General features: G+C 33.8%; 1 protein-coding gene across 6 annotated transcripts in view; it reads left to right on the forward strand.

Moving 5' to 3' along the window:
- The window catches only part of CADM2 (cell adhesion molecule 2), a 1,121,146-nt gene that overhangs the window by 756,102 nt on the left and 343,416 nt on the right, over positions 1-21,628 (forward strand). For 2 of the 6 annotated variants that reach the window (XM_024245141.3, XM_054551669.2), the window contains exon 2: positions 11,945-11,971. The exons of the other annotated variants lie outside the window; for them this stretch is intronic. In XM_024245141.3, coding sequence (XP_024100909.2) covers positions 11,945-11,971 — 27 coding nt within the window. The remainder of the gene's footprint in view (positions 1-11,944; positions 11,972-21,628) is intronic. 6 annotated transcript variants of the gene reach the window in all.

A 21,628-nucleotide genomic window follows, 5' to 3' on the forward strand; every position in this document is an offset into this window, starting at 1 on the left:
CAAAGTGCTGGGATTACAGGTGTGAGCCACCACGCCCAGCCCTGTTTATCTATTTTTACTTGACCTTATTCTGCTTCTTTTCCCACCTCCTTTTACTCCCTTCATTAAGATGATGCTATAAACCCTTGGGCTCTGGGTAATCTCCAGGTGGTGGTGTCCTCCTTACGTCAATGAGTACTAATCATCCATTATAATCATTACAAAGCTGTTAACAGTCAATAAGTGCTTACTAGGTGACACTTTAGTTTTCTAATTGCACACTATTCTCTTTACTAATACAGAGTCCAATCATTATTGTTCCTGGAAAAAAAATTATCAGTGGTATAATATACATTTATATAATGTATACATTTATAAATACACATATAATTACACATTTATGTGATTCTACAAAATGGTATTCTCTATACACACACATATATATACATATGCATATGCATAGGGAGAGAATGTTTATGACACATGATTTTTTACATGTCACCTTCTGCCTTAGCATATAAATTCTTAATGGTAGATACCATTCCACTGTTGATTCTACATGACAGTCATGACAATCTGAGACCTTTGTTGGCTCAAAAATTTTTCAAAGAAGCATTATTTTGCTGTACTATTTTACCAATACCAATTATGAGCAAAAAGTATTTTTTAGTTTGCATACATTTTAATCAGTAAAATAGAATGCATTTTAAAATAGATTAGTGAGTAAAAAGTTCAAATTAGGGTAGTAACTAATTAGAACAAAACATTAGAACATCCTGAAAATAAAAAATGTGATGACTCTCACTGATTTTAGAAGTTAGTTTTTTGAGTTTTTTGTTTGTTTGTTTTTATTATACTTTAAGTTCTGGGATACACGTGCAGAACGTGCAGGTTTGTTTCATAGCTATTCATGTGCCATGGTGGTGTGCTTCACTCATCAGTCCTTCATCTACATTAGGTATTTCTTTTAATGCTATCCCTCCCCTTGACCTCCACCCCCCGACAGACCCCAGTGTGTGATGTTCGCCTCTCTGTGCCCATATGTTCTCATTGTTCAACTCTCACTTATGAGTGAGAACATGAGGTGTTTGGTTTTCAGTTCCTGTGTTAGTTTGCTGAGAATGATGGTTTCCAGCTTCATCCATATCCCTGCAAAGGACATGAATGAATTATTTTTTATAGCTGCATAGTATTCCATGGTGTATATGTGCCACAATTTCTTTATCCAGTCTAACATTCATGGGCATTTGGGTTGGTTCCAAGTCTTTGCTATTGTGAATAGTGCTGCAAATAGACATGTGTGTGCCTGCGTCTTTAAATTAGAATGATTTATAATCCTTTGGGTATATTCCCAGTAATGGGATTGCTGGGTCAAATGGTATTTCTAGTTCTAGATCCTTGAGGAATTGCCACACTGTCTTCCACAATGGTTGAACTAATTTACACTCCCATCAACAGTGTAAAAGTGTTCCTATTTCTCCACATCCTCTCCAGCATCTGTTGTTTCCTGACTTTTTAATGATCACCATTCTAACTGCCATGAGATGGTATCTTATTGTGGTTTTGGTTTGCATTTCTCCAATGACCAATGATGATGAGCTTTTCTTTATGTTTGTTGGCTGCATGAATGTCTTCTTTGGAGAAATGTCTGTTCATAACCTTTGCACTCTTTTTGATGGGGTTGTTTGTTTTTTTCTTGTAAACTTGCTTAAGTTCCTTATAGATTCTAGATATTAGACCTTTGTCAGATGGATAGATTGCAAAAAATTTTCTCTAATTCTGTAGATTGCCTGTTCACTCTGATGATAGTTTCTTTTGCTCTTCAGAAGCTCTTTCGTTTACTTAGATTCCATTTGTCAATGTTGTCTTTTGTGGCAATTGTTCCTGGTGTTTTAATCATGAAGTCTTTGCCCTTGCCTGAATGTTATTGCCTAGGTTTCCTTCTAGGGTTTTTATGGTTTTAGTTCTTACATTTAAATCTTTAATCCATCTTGAGTTAATTTTTGTATAAGGTGTAAGGAAGGGGTCCAGTTTCAGTTTTCTGAATATGGCCATCCAGTTTTCCAAACACCATTTACTAAATGGGGAATCCTTTCCCCATTGCTAGTTTTTGTCAGGTTTTCAAAGATCAGATGGTTATAGGTGTATGGTGTAATTTCTGAGGCCTCTGTTCTGTTCCATTGGTCTATATATCTGATTTGGTGCCAGAACTATGCTGTTTTGGTTACTGTAGACTTGTAGCACAGTTTGAAGTCGGGTAGTGTGATGCCTCCAGCTTTGTTCTTTTTGATTAGGATTGTCTTGGCTATACGGGCTCTTTTTTGGTTCCATATCAAATTTAAAGTAGTTTTTTTATAATTCTGTGAAGCAAGTCAATTGTAGCTTGATGGGAATAGAATTGAATCTATAAATTACTTTGGGCTGTATGGCCATTTTTATGATATTTATTCTTCCTATCCATGAGCAAGGAATGTTTTTCCATTTGTTTGTTTCCCCTCTTATTTCCTTGAGCAGTGGTTTGTAGTTCTCCTTGAAGAGGTCCTTCACATCCCTTGTAAGTTGTATTCCTAGGTATTTATTCTCTTTGTAGCAATTGTGAATGGGACTTTGCTCATGATTTGGCTCTCTGTTTGTCTATTATTGCTGTATAGGAATGCTTGTGATTTTTGCACATTGATTTTGTATCCTGAGACTTTGCTGAAGTTGTTTATCAGCTTAAGGATTTGGGGGGCTGAGATGATGGGCTTTTCTAAATATACAATCATGTTATCTGCAAACAGAGATAATTTGACTTCCTCTCTTCCTGTTTGAATATCCTTTATTTCTTTCTCTCTCCCCTGATTGCCCTGGCCAGAACTTCCAATACTATATTGAATAGCAGTTATGTGAGAGGGCATCCTTTTCTTGAGCCAGTTTTCAAAGGGAATGATTCCAGCTTTTGCCCATTCAGAATGATATTGGCTGTGGGTCATAAATAGTTCTTATTATTTTGAGATACGTTCCTTCAATACCTAGTTTATTGAGTGTTTTTAGCATGAAGGGTTGTTGAATTATATCGAAGGCCTTTTCTGCATCTACTGAGATAATCATGTGGCTTTGTGGGGGTTTTTGTTTGTTTGCTTTTTGGAGACAGAGTTGTACTCTTGTCGCCCAGGCTGGAGTGCAATGGCACTATCGTTGCTCACTGCAACCTCTGCCTCCCAGTTTCAAGCATTTCTCCTGCCTCAGCCTCGCAAGTATCTGGAATTACAGGCGTCTGCCACCACGCCTGGCTAAAATTTTTTGTATTTTTAGTAGAGATGGGGTTACACCTTGTTGGCCAGGCTGGTCTTGAACTCCTGACTTCAGGTGATCTGCCCACCTTGGCCTCCCAAAATGCTGGGATTACAGGCTTAAGCCACCACGTCCAGCCAGAAGTTAGTTTTTTAAAGATGTGTCAATAAATATTTCTTACACCTAATAGTGTTCATGTCATTGGTAACACATTCTAAAGTATGTATATTATATGTATGTATAACCCATAAAAATTAGCCATTGAGAATATGGGGAATAACATGAAATGAGATAAATCATCAACACTCTATTATGTTCCAGTTATAGATTTAGGGTATTTCTAAAATAGCTTTTTGGTTTAGTAATGTAGACATAAAATATAACTTCAAAGATTGCCCATGTACTTTAGTTATTGAGAACCTTTTATTCCTGTACTTCCTTAAGGCTTTCATAATAATAAATGGCTGAGACATCTAAGGGTTTGCATTTATCTTACAGAGTCTCTTTTAGAGGCATGAGTTTAAGTTCTATTCTTGGCTTGAAAGCTTCCCTCTGTAACTGTTGGGACAAAAGTCATAATCTTACAAGGAAATTGGGAAATATAGCATAAGAAAAAGAGATTTAAAAATTGGTACTGACTCATGAACTTTAAAGAGATCCTTGAAAGCAAAAGGAATAAATATAGAAAAAGATCACGTAAACATTTTATGTATAAACTATTTGTACTAGAAGCATGGAAACGGTAGAGTGAAAAAATTTTAATACAAAATATCAGTTATTTTGTTACGTATAATTCAGTAAACATTTTATGTATAAACTGTTTGTACTAGAAGCATGGAAATGGTAGAGTGAAAAAATTTTAATACAAAATATCAGTTATTTTGCTATGTATAATTCAGTATTTATAAAGTGAGAAAATAAGTAATTATATAGATTACTTAAATCTCAAAATACACACAAAAATAGGTAAAAGCTTACAATAAAGTTCTGTTTCACCTCTTTGGAAACAAAATATTTATTTTATAGAGGAAATTAATGGTATTTTATTATTCTTATTATTCTTCTTATTATTATTTTGAGACAGAGAGTCTCACTCTGTCACCCAGGCTGGAGTACAGTGGCACAATCTCAGTTCACTGCAACCTCCACTTTTTGCGTTCAATCAATTCTCCTGTCTCAGCCTCCCTAGTAGTTGGGATTACAGGTGCCTGCCACCATGCCTGGCTAATTTTTTGTATTTTTAGTAGACACAAGGTTTCACCATATTGGTCAGGGTGGAAATATTCCATGTTCTTAAGACAGCATTTCATAGCCAAAATTACTTTCATTGTGCTTGCTTGTGTTGCACATACTGTAAGTAATTTACACATATGATAAATTGACCTCATTCTATGCAATTATCAATAGGTAGCCAACACTGCACTGTTTTATATACACTATCATATTAAGTCATAGGAAAAGATGTGTTCAGAAATTGTAATACAGTTTACCCTTGAACAACATGGGGGTTAGGGCCACTGACTCCCCACTGCAGTCAAAAATTCAAGGATAACTCCTAACGCCCCAATAACTTAACTACCAATAGCCTGCTGTTGAGTGGAAGCCTTATTGATAACATAAAGTGTGAATTCACACATATTTTGTATATGTATCAGGTACTATATTCTTAAAGTAAGCTAGAGTTTGGAAAATATTATGAAGAGAATCATAAAGAGGAGAAAATATATTTATTCTTCATTCAGTGGAGGTGGATCATTATAAGGATCTAAATCCTCATCCTCTTCACATTGATTAGGCTGAAAAAGAGGAGGAAAAGAAGGAATTGGCTATTCTATCTCAGGGATGGCAGAGGCAGGAGAAAATTTGCTTGTACGTGGACTCATGCAGTTCAAATCTGTATTGCTCACGGGTCAACTGTACCTAAAACAGAAAAAATCCAAGTTTTACTTAAATATTTAAAACATGTTAACAGTTTTTTACTATCAAAAATTTCAAACACATACAAAAATAGGAAGAAAATATACTAAACATTGTACCTCCCAAAATTATTATGAAATGATTTTTCACAAGCATTTAATTTTGTAAAAAAAAAAAAAACAGGACTTAAAAAATATAGTCACAATACTATTATTATCCCATCTAAATATTAACAATAATTTCCTAACACTATGAAGTATCTAATGCTCAACTCAAGATCCACTGTAGTCTACACATGACAATTAATTGATGTGTCTTTTAGGTTTCTCCTCTAACTGGTATTTTTTACCATGAAATTTATTTGCTAAAGGAACCAAATGGCAAAATTGTGTGTCATTTCTCACATTCATTATTTTACTCATGGCCTCATTTGACTATTTTTTGTCCCCTGTATTTGTTGGACTTTGGAAGTTCAATGTAGAGACAGTGCTATCCAGTTTTCATTATTTTGAATAAATTCTTCCTGTGTGGTATTGTGTCCATCCCCGAGGAGGAATATAATATCTGGTAGATTCCCTTTTACTGATATTACCTGAATGGTAATCATTTCCTAAATATGAGTATTTGCTAAAATCGCAGAGTGATGACTTTCTAATTCTTTTATTTCCTCTTTATTTAGTAGCTGGAGTATTTCTGTTAAGAGTTATTTCCATCCATCCAATCTTTGGCTACTCTGGGTATAACTCCATACCAAGTGTTTCTTTCTAAAACATTTTAAACTATTTTTACACTTTCTTCCTAGTATGACATTTTGTGATTAAGAAAAAATAAAAACTAGTGAAATAAATTAAATTCACACTTTTTCAAGTCTTTGAATGCTAATGAGGCTTAGAAGAAAATCTAGCACTTAGACAATGTTAGGTGATAGTTAAGAAAGATGCTATTTTAATAAGTTTCATGTGATTAGTGAAAAAATGTGTTTAACCTTGTGTTTGATGATTAAAGAAAGAAAACAAAAAGAGGAGAAAAGGTAGGCAGTTATCTAGCCCTCTACAGCAGATATTTTAATTTCTGTGTCTTGAAAGACAGTAATAATGTACTAACTGATAAATTAGATGTAGTAGAATTTCCCCTTTTCAAATCAGTGTTATTTCAATTATAAAGGAATAAAAATCATTGGTTTGTTGATTAACATTGCTATGTTATATAATAGCTAATGGTTACTACATTTTGATGCAGTCGATTTTAAAATATATATATTCAGAAATGTGGTTTTTTCTCTGTAAATTCACCACTGAAGTGCTTTGTAGTCTAGAAATGGCATTCCTCCTCTCTGAAGCACAGTTTTGTTACATGATTGATCTCATTGTTTTCACTGTATTTATTCTGGGAAGTAGTGGCAATGCCATTATTTTAATAATTTGTAGTGTGTACTATAAGTGTAACTTTTCATATATAAAAACTTTATACTGCACAGCATCTCCCAATGACAATGTTCTGTTTTGTTTGTTTTGTTTTGCTGCAAATACATTTGAATCAAGGGAAACATCTAATATATCTGAATATGAAGTTGTTACGGGATCTTTGGGGTGTTGTTTTTCTGGTCAGAAATTTCTGTGGCTAGTGGCACCTTTCCTGTGTTTTGCTCAGGCCTGCTGGGCTCATTTCCCTCACTTGGTCTGACAGGCTGCACTCGGCTCACACTACTGACCTGGGTGTCATGACTGCCAAGGGCGAGTGAGGTGTGGAATGGTGAGGGGTGTGTGTGTGAGATGAGGTCCAGACACTGTGCACAGTCAGACATGCCAGGTGCTCCAGCAGGGCAGGCAGCTCCAGGTGCCGGCATGGGCACCAGCTCTCCATGAGGCTGCAGCTGGACCAGGTGCACCGCAAGAAGCTTCCACAGCTGGCACCAGGAAACACGGTAGTGCCTGGAAACTTGGAGACTTTAGGAACTGCAGGGCCCCAAAGAGGGAGCCACAGCCCTGGACTGGGGTGCTCCCAGGTCTTGGCTCCCCGAAGGGCCACAGCTCCTCTTTTCTTGTCTTCTCCCACAATGTGGCAAGCAAGGAGCATGTCTCAGCTCTGTTTGTGTTACAGCTCTTTTAGCCTCATTTGGTGGGTCCTGAATTCTTGCTCTGCACCCAGGAAGAATGAGACATGCAGAAACATGGAGGGTGAGCAAGTTGAGGAGGAGCTTTATTGAGTGACAATAGGTCAGAGGAGGCCCTGGAGTGGGTAGCTCCTGTCTGCAGGCAGGTTGTCACATAGAGTGTTCAGCTCTCAGCAACGAAGAGGCCCTGGAGTGAGTAGCTCCTCTCTGCAGCTGGTCTTCCTGACCTCTGCAGCTCTCAGCAGAGAGGAAGCCCTGAAGTGAGTAGCTCCTCTCTGTAGCTGGTTATCCTGATGTCTGCTACGCCTAGCAGAGAGGAGACCCTGGAGTGGGTAGCTCCTCTCTGCAGCTGGTTATCCTGATGTCTGCTACGCCTAGCAGAGAGGAGACCCTGGAGTGGGTAGCTCCTCTCTGCAGTTGTTGCAATGGCAGTGGCTGCTCCACATGGGCTGCCACTGCCATCAAAATCATAGATGTCAGGAATGTCTGTCTCTTTAAAAAATCTAAGCTCTAACTCTATTGCCTCCTCTTTTAAGAAACAATTGTCCCTTATCTATAAATTTTTGCTTGGGAGGAAGGATAACAGACAGAAGGCCCAAATCAAAATATTTCAATAAAATTCTACATAATCTTAAAATACAAAGATCCATAGTGCTTTAGCTCTGTCTGCATAAATACCAGTAATGTCCTTGCTAACTATTTACAAAATGTTTCCTTGATGAATAACTTTCTAACAAACACTTCTAAAGGCACCAGTAAATCCAGTACACTCTATATTGCCCATATATTGCAAATAATGTTAAAAATATATGACCTTTGTGTTATGACAGTAAATGTTAAAATAAGAAGCAAGAATAAAAGAATAGCAAAAATGTGACTAGTCATATCGGTCTTGAGATGGGTGAAATTTATCTAATCTCTTCTGAGAATGCCTTCATACCCTATTAATAGTCCCTGAACTCCATTTCAAGAAATGCGGTTTAAGAGTCCCTAATTCTTTGAGAAAATATTAGACAGCGATACATCTTCCAAATAGCCAGACAAGTGTCTAATTTAAAACTGATTAAACAAAACAGTAACATAGTCAATTATATTTGTACTTTATGATTATTTGTATTGATGTTTTTTCAGATAAACTTTATTAATATAATGACTAACATTCACTAACCCTTCAGCATTTCTACATAAATAGCTATGGTAATTATTTTATCATTCACATGATTTTTCCTCACATATATATATACATGTTTTCACAAAAGTTTTTATGTAAAATCATGTGAAATCAATATTATTATTGTCACCATTTACAATTTTAATATTATAATGAATAATCTCTGAAAAAAGTAGTATGAGTAATTATGTTATAGTAACAATTTGCTGCTTTTATTATAAAGACAAAAAATGGTGTCATATCTAAAATTTTTCTCTGGTCGAAGTATCTTTAATTCTGTTCTTTTTGTTTTATCTATAAACAGTTAAAATTGCATTTTTAAGATAATTTTCACTCACTTGGGGTGGTGTGCAATGTGCACTTTACAATTGACTTATAATTGGACTATGCTGACAATGGAAAATCTTACAAGTATTGAACATGACATTCTTGACAGTATTCCTGTCATCTTGGCTTCTTTTATTGAATATGCAGAGAATTATAATTGGGCTAACAAGCCTGATAGCCTGGCCTCTTTCCAATTATATTAACCTAGTCTAGTATTAGCTGCCGGCACACAGAAACAGGCATAGAGCTTTTTTTTTTCTATTCTCTGTTGGTACCTGCCCAATAATCAAAGAATAATATCCTCTGTCTTCATACAATGTTTGAGAATTGTCAATAACTTATCTCCAGTCCACTGATAAATGTAAAGATTTGCTTTATCCATCATTATTTCACTAATTTATAATAAAATGCTTTCTTATAAAAGATTGGTTGTATCCGTTACATGTTAGATGCTAATTAATTATTATTGTTCCGAAACTTTATAAGGTTTTGGCATGTTTTCTTTGAATTCATGCTAAAATTTTTCAAGTGATGAATTTGAGTTTGAAGCAAATTTTTTCTTCAAATGAACAAGTCAATTTATTGATGCATTGTAATCTTTCCTTTGAAATTGAGACAAACACTATTTTAGCGTAATCTAAAAATAACTCATTAGCCTTAAAAACAAACAATACACACAAAAAATAAGTAAATAAAAAAAGGAAAATAATTTTAAATTATTTTCACTTAAAATCCACTAACATTTTACCAAGGAATCCAATTAAAAACAAATAGTAGGTAAAGTTAAATAAACCAATTTATGGTTGTAAAGATATGAAGAATTTGTAGTGTATCAGTTGTTTGAAATAGTAGATTCTGTGCTTTACTTTCTCTCTTCCTTTTTTTCTCTTTTTTTAGTTATCTCTTATTTTAGAATATGTAATATACTTGCACACTTTCTCTCCAAATATTTCCAACTCTTCCATTTTCAATATTTAAGTCTTCATCTTTATCCAGGATTTTCTGAGTAGAAATATGAAGACAACCTGGAAATTTATGTCCTGAAGAAATAAAGCACTACGACAGTGCGTAAGAGATATGCCATAAAGACGCATGTTGCAAAACTGTTATTAGCAAAAAAAACCAAACTACAGCAAGATGCCCCCAAACCACAAACCTGTTGATAATACAAAATAGTTCCATACTTCATATAAACTACATACAAATATGCAACTATTAAAATGAATAAGTTAGCACTCCGTGTATTAATCTGGAAAATGTGGGAAAAACAGACTGCAAATTAATGTGTATAGTAAAATCTTGTTCTGGAAACAAAATGCACACTTTTTTTAGGTTTTTATGAGAACTGGAAATTTTATTTTTTATCGTTAAGAAATTGCTGGCATTGATTATCTCCGATGCTGACATTGGAAAGGAAGAGGGGATATTGTTTACTTTGCTATATTATTTGTAATTTTTGATATGTATCAATTTTGTACTTAAACAATTAAGCCAAAACATTCATTAAAGGAATGTAGATTTTTGATGAAATTGGATTTTAAAACTTAAGTTTTGATATTAAATATTTTAGTGGGCTTTAAATTCTATGAATTATTGCATCATAAGTAGTAAATATTTCAAGAACAGATAATAGTTACACTTTGAATTTTAAGTTACTTTAAAAAAATCTTCACAATAATATTGTAAGTAGTCTACCACTTTATCTATGTCTATTTGAGAGCTGTGGAATAAAAGAGTTTGAATGAGTCAAGGACTTAATCCAGATTTCCTAAAATAACTTTGCTTTTACTTAAAATGTTTTTGTCTGGTAAAATTTTATTATTTTAAAACTAGGATGTTCATTTTAAAATAAACTAGTAGAAGATACATGCAAATAGTAAGGCAGTTTTTGTTATTGTGGATGAAAATGAAAATTATCTGTAAGTAGCCTGGTATGTACACAGACTTTCTAAATTTTTTTTAGCTCTAGGCAACTTGAAAGAATGAAGTGGAAATTAGAAGTTTTCACGTGTAGTTCATAATTACTAGATCTAAAATCTATGTTAAATTTTACTAAAGGTCAGTCCACCAAATGAGACTGCACATTTCCCAATTAGGAGATGGACTACTTCCTCCTTAACATCATTTAGAAAGCCAAAACACATTCCTGCTTTTGTCTATCTTCATTTTTAAATAGTAAGTCAAAGTAGACTATATCACTTCAAAAGTATTTAGAGGTATCTAATTATACATTTTGAACAGAAGTTTTCCTTTGAGTAAGGGACTGTCCTGTAGGACTGTTCTAATTTTCTTTTTAACTTTACTTCTGCTTTAAACAATGTTTACCACTAGATATAAGTTTATACTTCAACTTATTAATGGAAATAATGCCATTTAAAGTAATACAGTTTTCTAGTCTCATGGTTATGTGTCAACCAAGTACCAAAATTGCGGAGTTTAATGAATCATAAAATTTTTATTTGGCTTTGTAGAAATGATGCTTGCAATTTAGTGGATGAATCAGTTCCTTAAATCCTAATAGCTTAAGATAAGATTTTACAGCACAGATTCTGGAGTCAGATACACCTAGAATCAAATCCCAAATTTGCTTTCCAGATGTGTCATATTCAGCAAGTAATTTGACCTTTCTCAGTCCCAGTTTCCACATCTATGAGGCAAGGACAACAAAACTTACTTCTCACAATTGTCATTATTAAGTGGTAGATGTATGGAAAGTCAGTCTCTGGCATTTAGTAAGCACTCAAATAATGGAAGTGGCCTGCTTTTCTAGTTACTCAAATATCATGGGGTTACAATCTGATTGTTAAATAGTATTAACTATGTTTAAACTATATATAGTTTTAATTGATTAGTAAATAAAATTTAGAGTTAAGAAGAACTTAAAGTTATACATTCCATTAAAGGAATATGGTGACTTGTAGTGTTTGGAACGTGTAGTACATGGCTCCTGTCTGCTCTTACTTTTTCTTACTCAAGGGTCTTAATCATAATGCTAATGAAATGTAACAATTGTCATTTTCTTTCTTAGGCTGTTGAGCATGAAATCACAAATGTACTCTTTAGACTTTAATAGCAATAACATCTCTGCTTGCTTACTAGTTAGAGAATCTGTCTAATATCTAATATGTTTGTTCTCTTCTTGTGCAACCTTTCCTTGGTACCAGCGGCTGCTTCAAAGAATAAAGTTAAAGGTGAGCTCCTGTTTATTCTGCACGACTCATCATCATTCATGTTTCTGCTCAATCTTCTAAGTTCTCCTAAATGATAGAACCAATTCTGTTGGTGACAATACTATTTCAGTGTATCGATATTGTTCATAAATTCCTATGAATACAAATATCAATTATTTCAGTTATCCAATTTCTGAGACATGTTTGCATGGTTGTTTGTGAGTTTGTTTTCTTGTTTCGCTTCCAACTTTATTCCTAAGTATTTCAAAGTGGAATAAAGTGCTTTTTTGCACTAACATTTTGCATGTGGACCTTAGTTTCCTTGATAAAATTGAGAATTGGATAAAATACAGCATAAAATGAAACTGATGGAAAGTCTCAAAATTGAGCATGCTTTTATAGAATTATGTGAAAATAAAATTTAATCTTCTAAAAACTGAATATTATAAGCTATTGATTTCTATTTATGTTTTTTTTTCATTTTTAGTTGCATTAAGTTTGACTTTGCTAGAAACCTAAAAATGTGTTTTCATGATAAGGGATGAACATGTCTAACGCTGAAAATAAAGAAAAAAGTCTTTTGGCTCCATGTGTCCCAGTTTTTATGAATTTGAAAAATTCAAATATGTGTATGATACTGTATCACAGACCTATCATTTATGTATTTCAATTTCATTCTGTTTAGAGCAGTCTACATACTTAAAACTCTTTTTTTGCTTTTGCTTCTTAAATAGCAAAAAAACATTTTCTTCTCTTTCAATTCCAGGTTCTAGTTTTACAGCTAGTTTTAATACTACGACATATGCTCATCTTTGAAGTGTTAACTACTCCCTATTTATAAAGTCAAGCCTTTATCATACAACTAATATTGTCATAGCAATGTATTTGCTTATAGAATACGAAATATTTAAAGGAGGAGACAGCAAATTTATTGTCACCTTTCTTACAGCTCACCTAGCCTTGTTTCCTGTTCCAGTAAATGTGGTGCAAAATCAGCCAGTCCTTTCCACAGTAATTTTCTGTCTGGCTGTGATCAAAATAAATACATTCACAGCAATTCAGAAATTATTTGATAATGAATACATGTCTATAAATGTATAAGCACAATATGTTTATATAATAAAAGGATTAGAAGTGTAGTTTTAGGAATGAGGAATTAAAAACTATACACACTGCACCAGCTCCAGGGTACAGCATATGAGTGTAAAGGGAAGCAGGGGGAGATGCATATCAGCACTGGAATCATGAGAGACCACTTTACATAGGAGGTGGAGCTTGAAGTGGCTCTTGAAGGACGGATAGGATGTACATAGAAAAAAAGTAGTATGTTTAAAAAAAATAATTAGAAAGGCTAACTAAAGGTCTGGAAACAGGAATGAATACAGTCTAGTGTAGTAAGAAAATCTTTTGAATGAAACCTTGTACTTTTATAAGAAAGTGGAGAAAAATAAATTCGAAGATGATGCAATAGACAATGGAGTGATTATGAGTCATTACAGTATATGATCACATAAAACCTCTAGTAATCAATTACTCTCCAAAACAATGGAAAATAATTTGAATTATAATATGCAGGCTGCTAAATATTAAATGTGGAAAAGCCATTTCATCATTGGAGAATTATAGTCATAAATTATATTACAGGTATCTGTCAAGTCATTTCAGGACTCAAGCTGGCTAGAATTTTATAATGCAAGCATATTTCTGTATCCAGTTTAGTGCCTTCCACACTTCCATCCCTAGTGTTCCACACTTAGCCATTTTATTTGACTCTCCTCTTTCTACTTGTATACTAGCCTACAGGGGCCTTAGCACATAGCTTTCCCCATGCTTATATTTTTGCATCTACAAGGCAAACAATGACACATTCAAAAATTAATTGTGCCTCAAGTGGAAATTGAAATTTTATTTCTAACCATTGCTGAAGAAAGATGTATATTATATAGAGATAATAGAAAGAATTACTCAGTGATTTTTTGGTCCAATTTCTATATGAAGGCAAATGGTCTTCAAACAGAAAGAAAAAAAAAAGTGGATAAGAGGAAAATAAAACCCAAGATAATATAAGAGCAGATGGTTGCTCCAGGATAGTTCATTTCTCCTGGCCCAGAGAAAGTACTTACCAGGGAACCCAGAGAAATTTTAAAGAGGATTATATCTCATTTATCTATCCTTATGGAATCACACAAATGTGGAAAGTTTCTGGAATACTGGAGAGAGGAATGTGTTCTAATTTTTTGTAAGGAGTAATGATTTCATTTCCAGAAACCATAAACTGGTCAATTTGACATCAATTTCCCAGTAAGATTTTTAAACACTCTTAAAACAACAGTTTGTGGGTATTTAGGTTAAAACAGAGTTCATTGAGAATCAGTCAGAAGTTATTAGTAATAGGATAGGAAATTACCCCTTCTTGTTTTAAATGTGAGTTACTATACCAGCATAGGAGGCCAGTAGCATAAACATAATATATCTGAGTTTTATCAAATAATGTAGCAACTAGCTCTTTGCTTATTTCTGTAGAAACTGTTATTCTGAAGATCACTAATTATTCTCCAATGGCCAAATCCAAGGTTGGTTTCTCAATCCTCATATTGCTATTTTTTGCTGATGAACATATTATATTATTTTGAATTTACACTTCCTTTGGTTTCAGTGGCACTGTACATACTTCATTTTTTAAAACTTTTCATTGCCTCCTTCTTTCTCTCTCCATTTATATCTTGTTCTGAAATATAGGTTTTATTCAGGTTGTCTTTGATTCTTGAAAAGATCGACTATTGTAGTGTAGGTTCAGCTTTCCACACTGCCTTTGAGAGATAAACTTCACTTCCTACAAAATAAAGAATGGGGCCATTTTCTAGATAATTGTGTACCTGCAACCAACCTCTCTCACTATTGTTGCCTGTCAAGAGGAACATAAATGACCCAGTCGAGTTGCTTCTCAGAAAACTTATAACTGGGAAAGGGCTAGAGAGAGAGAGGGAAAAGTCAAGGAGGTAAGACAAAGAAACAGAGATGGTTGATCAGTTCTGTTACTCTTCATGGGTAAATTTTGTATGTAGATTTAATAAAATGAATTAAGCGTGACAAATGCCACAAGAAGGAAAGAGGACTGTATGAAGAGTGAGAGATTGAGAGAGTACTCTACTGGTGCACAAGCTTCTTGTTCTGACATATTGCTAAGGCTCTATTTTATCTTTACTCTTTGGGTCTATGACACAGGTGTCTTTCAATAAAAATTTCTAGATAGGTTTCTCTTGCTTAGAATCAAAAGAGAAATAATATGAATGTTTTCTTTCTAAGGGTTTTTTCGTTGATGTTGTTACACTTTTTTGAACTTGACTTTACTACTAAGCTTTTGTCTGATATTTTCATCATCCTGCTGAGTATTTCCACTTTAATATTAGAAACTGATATTCTTATTTATTTACTTATTTTGTAACTAAGAACCCTCTGGGTTTGCTATATGTTCTCATGACACCAATATTAGTCCAATTTTCTAAGTTTAAAAGATTTGAAACATCTTTAACTTCTCTTTCTTAATGGCCCTCACATCCAATCAATTATCAAATTGTCCTAATTTTATCCCTATAGTGTCTTTTGCATGGATCCTTATTCTTTGAATCTCTCATTCCTGGCCAGGTGCAGTGGCTCATGCCTGTAATCCCAGCACTTTGGGAGGCCAAGGCGGGTGGATCACTTGAGGTCAGGAATTTGAGATCAGCCTGGCCAACATGGTGAAACCCCATCTCTACTAAAAATACAAAAATTAGGCAGGTGTGGTGACGGCCCCTGAAATCCCAGCTACTCAGGAGGCTGAGGCAGGAGAATCTCTTGACCCAGGGAGGCAGAGCCTGCAGTGAGCTGAGATTTCGCCACCGCACTCCAGCCTATATAACAGAGGGAGACTCTGTCTAAATAAAATAAAATATAAAAAATCTCATTCTTCAGAGCTTGCCTGAAATAGTTTCTAACTTGTCTCCTGATTTAATTCTCAACATGCTACATTTGATATACAAGTCTATCCTACATTTGTATATCATGCTGAATTTTAACAAGATCATCACTGCTTTGCCACTTAGAGGAGAAAGGTACTTTAAAGTAGTATTAAAATTTCTTTGTATAAAATAATTTTATTTCACTCTGTTATGCATTTATAAAAATGGGCTAAATGTATCTTAATGACTATTCCAAAATGTTACAACTTTTTAAATAGCTTTAACCCAGAAAAAAATATTTTTAGTGTTTAATCCTGATTTGGGGGCTTTATTTTTATGCAAAATTTGGCAACTATAGTTTTATGCTATTTCTAGAATGCCAGCTTTTAGATATTATTTTCAAAGTGAATGTCTTAAATCTCAACAATCATGTAATCATTATTCAGTGCTCAAATAAAAATTAACATAATTATTCTGACTTTGCTTAAGAATTAAGATAATGCAGAGCCCTTAGCTATCTAAATTGAGATATATATGGTTCAAAGGAGAATCAGTGTTTCAATTTGCTGGGTTTGTTAAGTAATAGTCATACATAATATTATCACATAAATGATTTATTCATAGGAGAATATTATAAATCTGCTATAAAGCCAAACTATGGCATTTGGAATCCCAGGCTACCCATCATATGATAATTTTTGGAGGTGAATTGAAAGGCATGTAAGAAGCTGAAGTTGAGACATTGCTTCAAACTATTTTGAGATTTTTATCTTAAGTCAGGTGCCTATATTTTAATTTGTATCATATAATATTTCTTATATATTAAGACTTACGTTTTGTAGTCAGACAGGAATATGTTGAATCTTTGTTTTGCAACTCGCTAGATTTGAGCACCTGGACAAATTTTCATTAAAGTTCACACAACATTCAGTTGTGACAATTTTATTGGATACAGCACACAAAAAAGGATTGACATAGGGAATGGCACACAGTGAGCACTTAGTAAATTGTACCTATTATTATTATTATTACTATCACAATTTAAATGATATCTGTGGGAAAAATGAACAAACACAAAAACATGTAGTCCTAGGTAAGTCCCAAGACTAAAACTTTTCTATAAGTTTCACTATATTTCCTCTTCATAATGACATTCATATATTTATATTCATTATAAGACTAACATAAACACATATAGTATAAGATGTGAATGATCCATTAGGTTTATGTTTTTCTTTCTTCACCTTTAATATTAAAAAACAAAGTACGTAAATGATATTATTAAATAATTTCAACCACAAGTGAAATAAAAAATTTGAGAAAATTATGACAAAGAGAGGCTTATATAATACTTAAAATGTAAAAATATCCTTCTTTTATTATCAGTGAAGAAATTAAGTAATGAGGCCATAATATAATTTTTTTTGAAAACATCACTTAACTACTTTTTTTAAAGCTATTTTTAGATTGTAATTTTAAAAGTGGGCCGGGTGCGATGGCTCACACCTGTAATCCCAGCAGTTTTGGAGGCCGAGGCGAGTGGATCACCCGAGGTCATGAGTTCAAGACCAGGCTGGCCAACATGGTGAAAACCCATCTCTACTAAAAATACAAAAAAAAAAAAAAAAAATTGCTGGGCATGGCACGCGCCTGTAATCCCAGCTACTTCAGAGGCTGAGGCAGGAGAATCACTTGAACCTGGGAGGTGGAGTTTGCAGTGAACTGAAATCAAAATCGCACCATTGCACTCCAGCCTGGGTGACAGAGGGAGACTCTGTCTCAAAAAAAAAAAAAAAAAAAAAGTGTAAGACACTATTCAAATTCTTGCAAAACAGCTACAAAATCTTCATAAAAAATAATGAATCAGGAGACAATTATTGAAGTTTATGCTTATTCTACATAAGACTGATCTAAGGAAATATGTGTCAGGGGCGTTAGACATATAGAAGGGAATTTAAAAGCACATTGTATTTCTGTAACACATATTTCATTTAGGGATTCAGGTGGAAGACCCCGAGCTAGTACCTTTAGGAAGATTGCCTTCTAAATCTACCTTCTAGTTCACCTCACTTCTCCAAGAAAATTGCTGAAGACATTGCTACATATAATAGTGCAATAATGTTTATTAAGATATATTACTGCAGCTTTTTTCTAACTTTTAAAAAAGTAAATAACAATGATAATTATAACAGCTAATCTTTCTTAAATGTTTCCATGTGTGAGGCACTGTGCTAAGCATTCATAGGTGTTTTCTTTTTCAATCCATACAAAACCCTCTGAGATAGGTACTGTTTTATCTTCATTTTCAAAATGTGGAAAATGAAGCAGAGTTAAGAATTTTAAGTTCACAAAATGAGTAAGAGGCAGGGCAAAAAGTCTAAGCCAGACATATTAACTCCTCAATTCAAGCTTTTAATCTATTAAATCCTCTAAAGAGATCAGATTAATCAATATTACAACTTACCTGAATCTCATTCATTTAAATGCATTTACATATATACCACCCACCCAGATAGGAGTAGGGTTGGGAGTAGGGATAATGCAGCCTGATGAGTAGCTAGCAAGAATATATTGGACCAGCTTAGTTGAGTCCACTGGCCAGAAAAATATTCTCCAGGTAAATCTGGCATTTCTCATTCTTTTAAAACTCTCCTTCTTCTAGGTCTGTCATTCACTTACCTTATGTTAACCTCACTTATTCCCTCTTGGGAAAGTGAGAAGGTAATTAGTTTCTCAATAAGATGAGTAAGGTTCTAGAAAAGCTTCAGGCACAGCTAATGTGAAGTGCTGAACTCAGAAGAAACAAACAGGGGTAAGGAGTGTGCTCATAAAAATTTTATTGTAAGATGACCCAGTGGGTCAAAATATAAGTAATTTTAGTTGTTTCTAAAGTGCAGCTTCATTCGATGTGGTTTCTGTTTTTTATTTCTCACTGTATAGGGATATTGACATGCGTTTGCTCTATGGAGTATCTCATTACTTTCTGTTGTATAACTGTCCCCTTTCATGTTGCAAAGTACAAACTAGTATGGGTCACAATGGAAAGAGAGTGTTATATATTCCATTTGCAAGTCTAAAATAATATTATTTCCAATTGATTTAATGGAGGTGCATTTACTCCATCTCTCTTTGTTTCTTGAAATGCAAAAATAGGTTTGAGCTTCACTGTGCACATGTGGATAAATACAACTCATTTGCCATGAAAACAAGGCTCAATTTTGTAGAGCAATTAGAAATCAGTTTAAGCATTGCTACTTTAAGTTTGTATCCTCATTTCTACCATAAATAAATCATTATAATACTTTTTTATTCTGTCTAAACACATCTCATCTGAAAGGCAAGATCTTCTGGGACTCTATTCATTCAGTTGGTTCATGTCATTCTATTATGCTAATAAAATTGGTATTTGCTTATTCTACAGCTTCTGTGTGGGGGTTTAGAAAGTCTGTAATTAAATTCCCAAGATTTGTGGCTTCTTACAGGTTTTGAAACAGAAAAAAGTCTGTAATAAGGAGAAACAGAATGATCAATGTGTAGCAGTTAGTGGGACATTTTTAAAACAATGCTACAAGACCAAAAGTTAAGTTACACTAAAAATAAATGTAATTTACTGTATTTCAAATTTGATGGAATTATGGTTATATATTTTTAATTAAAAAAAACTATCCTGATATATAATGGTTATCACTGGCAAAGTGTACAATTAAAAAGCTTTGGAGAAAGTTATCAGAATTCCTGGGTTCTAGTGTCTGTTCAATTATTGATTTGATCTTCAATCAAGCATCACTCTTTGGGGACACTAAGACCCTGCTGCTTTGCTCATGGTCAGGAAATTCAATGCCCAAATAGGAGAAGTCATGTAATATCCTATATAATTCCTAAGAGATATTTCCAAATGAGAACACGTGGCACTCTCAATGCAGGGAGACTGTATATGAATCCTGCCTTATCCCCAGTGTGGTCTGTTTTGGAGGTACACAAACATTTACATGTAGCACTATGATAAGATACAATGGAGATTATATATATATATAATGTGACACATACACACATACACACACATATATATACATATATGATTATATATATATATAATTTGACACATATACACATATACACACACATATACACATACACATAACTCACCATATCTCTCTTTCTTTTTCTGCCTTTTTTCTTTTTAAATATAATATGTATATTTTAAAATAATATATATATTTTAAATATAATATGTATATCTTTTTAAATATAATATGTATACATACGTATATGTATATATACATATAAATAACTCACCATATGTCTCTTTCTTTTTCTGCCTTTTTTCTTTTTAAATATAACAGACAGGTTAAGGGAATCCAAGTTTTAAAAACTCTTAGTCATTTTCAGGACTAAATAAGACAACATAGTAACAGATATAGTAAAAGAGCATTTCTTATCATCTTTATTTGTTCTATTTTAAAATGTAGCAACTAGAAATATATATGTATATGTGTGTGTGTGTGTGTGTGTGTGTGTCCATATGTTCTTTATTTTTTACTGCATGGAGCTGTCACTCACTCAATAATTCAATCATTTCTTTATCCAAAATTTCCAGGGACTCCTGGAAATACATCAGTTTAAGAAAAAAACTTACATACTGTCGTATGTTACAATGTAGTATCCATTATGAAGAATAAAGTGGAAGAATGAGTTAGGAATACTTGGGCAGAGTAGAAAAGAGAGTGGTTCTAATTTTGAGTCAGTAGACCAGGAAAAGTGGACATTTGAACAGAAAATTGATGGTGAGGAAGCAAGCCATGTCAATGGAAACAATCCAAGAAGAGGAAACAGCAAAGACAAAGGCCTTAAGGCAGTAAGTGGCCTAACTTATTTGAGCGCTATTCAACAGCCCTGTAAGAATAGAAAAGCACGAGCCTGGGACAGTATGTTAGAGAGGGTCACAGCGGGAATGGAGACACAGGTTATGTAAGGATTTTTGGTATCCTTCAAGTGAAGTAGAGAGCCATGGGAAGTTTCAGCAGAAGAGAAATGTGCACTGACTTAGTTTTAACAGGATCAGTTTGGTTGCTCTGGTGAAAAAAGACTCCAATGAGAGTTGTTTGGATGCTTTTCCAAGAATCCAGTGGAAAACGTGATTATAATAGGATGAGAATCATAGCACTGGAGGTAAAGTTATATCTAGTAGAATTTGCTGACTGGAAGTAGAACATGATATAGAGGATGGAGTGTAGGTGTTTTGTTTGTTTGTTTGTGTGTTTGGTTTTACTTGAAAATTGGAAGGACAAAGTTACATTTACAAGATCTAAAAGATGGGAGGAACACAACAAAATAATGAGAGCTCAGTTTTCATCATGAAAGTTGAAGAGAACTATTAGGCATTCATGTGAAGATGATAAGTAACAATTGGGTTAATAAATGTGAAATTTAGAAGAAAATTCTACACTTTAGATAAACTACCTGAAAATCATGTGGACAGTCAATAAAAACATGAGACTGAATGAGCTCATCAAATGCATGAGTATAGCTAGAGAAGAAAGCAAAAATGTTAGGACTTGAGGTCTCACATACTCCAACCTTAAAGAGATCAATCGGATGATGACATACAAACAAAGGTGTCAGAGAAAAAGAAGAAAATAAAAAATAAAATAAAATAAAATGAAAGAAAATGTATTTAAAAAGGAAGTGGTGTTCAACTGGGGCAAATGCTCTTGATAAGTCAAGATAGATACAAATG

The sequence above is a fragment of the Pongo abelii genome, chromosome 2, assembly GCF_028885655.2.
Source record: "Pongo abelii isolate AG06213 chromosome 2, NHGRI_mPonAbe1-v2.0_pri, whole genome shotgun sequence".
Taxonomy (NCBI): Eukaryota; Metazoa; Chordata; class Mammalia; order Primates; family Hominidae; genus Pongo; species Pongo abelii.